At 42.3% G+C, this 3320-nt stretch overlaps 1 protein-coding gene across 1 annotated transcript; it reads right to left on the reverse strand.

Annotated features, from left to right (window-relative positions):
• Window positions 1-1498: 1498 nt before the first annotated feature.
• On the reverse strand, window positions 1499-2436 carry LOC138892309 (uncharacterized). The gene is made up of 2 exons (XM_070176016.1): window positions 2301-2436; window positions 1499-2124 (listed from the first exon to the last, which is right to left on the reverse strand). Exons 1-2 carry the CDS (start codon window positions 2434-2436, stop codon window positions 1499-1501), a joined length of 762 nt encoding a protein of 253 aa, XP_070032117.1.
• Window positions 2437-3320: the final 884 nt, after the last annotated feature.

Below are 3320 nucleotides of genomic sequence, written 5' to 3' on the forward strand. Positions count from 1 at the left end.
AAGATAATTCACATAGTTCGCGTACCATGGAGGGGGGGGGGGATCTTAGGTGATAGCAAAAAGTTGCTCATCAGGAAATGCCTCCTTAATTTGTCCACCTTCCTCCACATGCTCGTGATTTTCCAGTCTTAATAGATGGTCGGCTACTTGGTTTTTTGTGCCCTTCCGATCTCATATTTCTACATCAAATTCCTGCAACAACAAAACCCAGTGCATCAATCTAGCTTTGGATTATTTTTTTGAAAATAAATTTCTGATTGCCACATGATCGGTATGGACAATGATTTTTGTTCCCACCAAGTACGCCCGAAATTTCTCAAAGGCCCACACAACGGCCAACAACTCCTTTTCAGTGGTGGTGTAATTCAGGTGTGCATCGTCAAGAGTCTTACTCTCATAGTATATGGAGTAAAACATTTTGTCCTTCCTCTGGCCTAGCACTGCCCCAATAGCATGGTCACTTGCATCACACATAAGTTCAAATGGTAAGGACCTATCCGGTGCCACAATAATGGGGGCACCCACCAACTTCTTTTTGAGCTCCTCGAATGCCTTCAAACAGGCTTCATCAAAATTAAGGGTTACATCTTTTTCAAGCAACCTGCATAAAGGAATAGCAATTTTTGAAAAATCCTTAATAAAGTGTCTATAGAACCCCGCGTGTCCCGAGAAACTCCGGACACCCTTCACAGATATGGGTGGAGTTAATTTTTCAACCGCCTCTACCTTCGTCTTATCAACTTCAATGCCACTCCTTGACACTCTATGGCCCAACACGATACCTTCTTGTACCATAAAATGGAATTTTTCCCAATTTATCACTAAATTTGTTTCTTCACAATGGGCCAACACCTTGCCCAAATTCTTCAAACAGTCATCATAAGAAGACCCAAAGATTGAAAAATTATCCATGAAGACTTCCGCAAATATTTTCACCATATTAGTGAAAATATCCATCATGCACCTCTGGAAAGTGGTCGGCGCATTACAAAAGCCAAACGGCATTCGCTTGAAAGCGAAAGTACCAGAAGGACAAGTAAAATGGTCTTCTCTTGATCCTCTAGGCATATGACAATCTGATTGTACCCCGAATAACCATCAAGGAAGCAATAATATTCATGCCCCGCCAATCTGTCTAACATTTGGTCAGTGAATGGAAATGGGAAGTGTTCATTGCGACTTGCTTTGTTGAGCCTTTTGTATTCAATGCAAAATCTCCACCCCGTCACGATGCGAGTAGGAATTAGATCATTTTTCTCATTCTCTACAATAGTCATCCCACCTTTTTAGGCACACGTTGCACTGGGCTTACCCAGTTGCTATCAGAAATAAGGAAGATGATACTTGCATCAAACCACTTAATTACTTCCTTTTTCATGACCTCTTTCATAATGGGATTTAATCTCTGTTGTTGCTCAACACTAGGGCGGTGTCCATCTTCCAGAAAGATTTTATGCATGCAAAATGATGGGCTGATTCCTTTGATGTCAGCAATTGTCTACCCAATAGCCTTTTTATGCTCACGAAGCATTCTGAGCAATTTTTCTTCTTGTATATCGGTCAAGCTGGATGAGATAATCACTGGCAAAGTCTCAGAGCTTCCCAAATAAGTATAGCGCAGATGCGCTGGAAGGGGCTTAAGCTCTAGCTTTAGAGCTTCTTCGATAGATGGCTTAGGAGGGGTCAGAGTAACAGGTCTGTCCAACTCCTCAAATCTCCCAAACCCATGGACATAACTGCAAGACATGGTAAGTACTTGCTCAATTTCTTCCATCATTTCATCTTCATTGTCTTCTTCATCCCCAATCAAGGCTTGTTCAAGAGGATCTATGGGGCTCATATAATGCACCAATGATGTCACATCACTTTCCACCATAAAAATCATGGATAGCTCTTCATAGTGGGCTGGAAATCTGAGTGCTTTATATCCATTGAATACCTCCACTCGATCACCCACTCTCATCGTCATCTTTCCTTTGCATACAACAATAATAGCTCGGCCCATGACTAAGAATGGATGCCCTAAAATAAATGGGACTTCCTGATCAGGCTCATAGTCTAAGATAATGAAATCAATAGGGAATATGAAAGAACCCACTTGAACTAACACATCTTCAATCACTCCTTCAGGATGAGCAAAAGAGCGATCAGCTAACTGTAAAATCACCGTGGTTGGGCGTGGCTCACCTAACCCCAACTTTCTGAACACAGATAGTGGCATTAAATTGATACTTGCCCCAAAATCACACAAAGCTCGCCGACAACGTGCTAACCAATCGAGATTTGGATAGTGAAACTACCTGGATCCTTCAATTTCTGAGGTAGCTTACTTTGAATTCTTGGGCTACATTCTTCAGTGAGTGCCATAGTCTCGAACTCTGTCAACCTCCTCTTATTTTCCACTATGTCCTTGATGTATTTGGCATATTTGGGCATTTCTTGCAGGATGTGTACCGGTGGAATATTGATTTGCACCTGCTTCAAAATATCAAGAAACTTTTTATAGGCCGCATTATCCTTCACTTTCTGCAATCTCTAAGGGAACGGAGGTGGTGGCCTCGCAACTAATGGTGGGGGTTGCTTAGCCACCGCCTCTTCAGCTGGCTTCTCTAACTCATTTGCTTTTTCTAATTCTTCTTCTATGGTGGCCGATTTCTCATAAAAGGTCACTTGCTTTCTCTTTTTTGATGGGACTTTTTCTAACCGTCTCTCATTCCTCAATGACACAACATTAATAGATGCCTTAGGATTAGCCTCAGTATTGCTTGGAAGAGTTCTAACTGGTCGAGTATTTTGGGCACTGGCAAGTTGCCCCATTTATCGCTCCAAATTTCTCATCGTTATTGCTTGGGCCTGTTGGTCAGCCATCAGTTTCTTTAGCATCTCCTCAATGTGACTCGTCGGGTTTATAGTTTGTTCAACCTATGGTGGTCTATATTGCTGTTGAAGAGCTTGTGGCCTGTACTGATTCTGAGCACCTTAGTTTCCATCCCAAGAGAAGTTTGGGTGGTTCCTCCAGTTAGGATTGTAAGTATTCCCATACTGGTTTGTCTGGCCCCTATTTGCATTACCCATAAAATAGACAGACTCTGGATTAGCTGGGCATAAGTCGCTCGTGCGACTCTCTCCACAAACTTAACAAAATATCTGAACACGTTGCACTGGCTGAGCTTGTTGCTTGTTAATAACTAAGGTTATCTTATTGACTTGGTTGGCCAATGTGGCAACCTGCACTGATAATGCAGAGACAACATCTAACTCGAGAACCACTGCAGATTTTTGCACTGTGTGTCTGCCCATCTCTCCTTGCCAATCAGGAT

This window comes from Nicotiana tomentosiformis, chromosome 5, assembly GCF_000390325.3.
Source record: "Nicotiana tomentosiformis chromosome 5, ASM39032v3, whole genome shotgun sequence".
NCBI classification, from domain to species: Eukaryota; Viridiplantae; Streptophyta; class Magnoliopsida; order Solanales; family Solanaceae; genus Nicotiana; species Nicotiana tomentosiformis.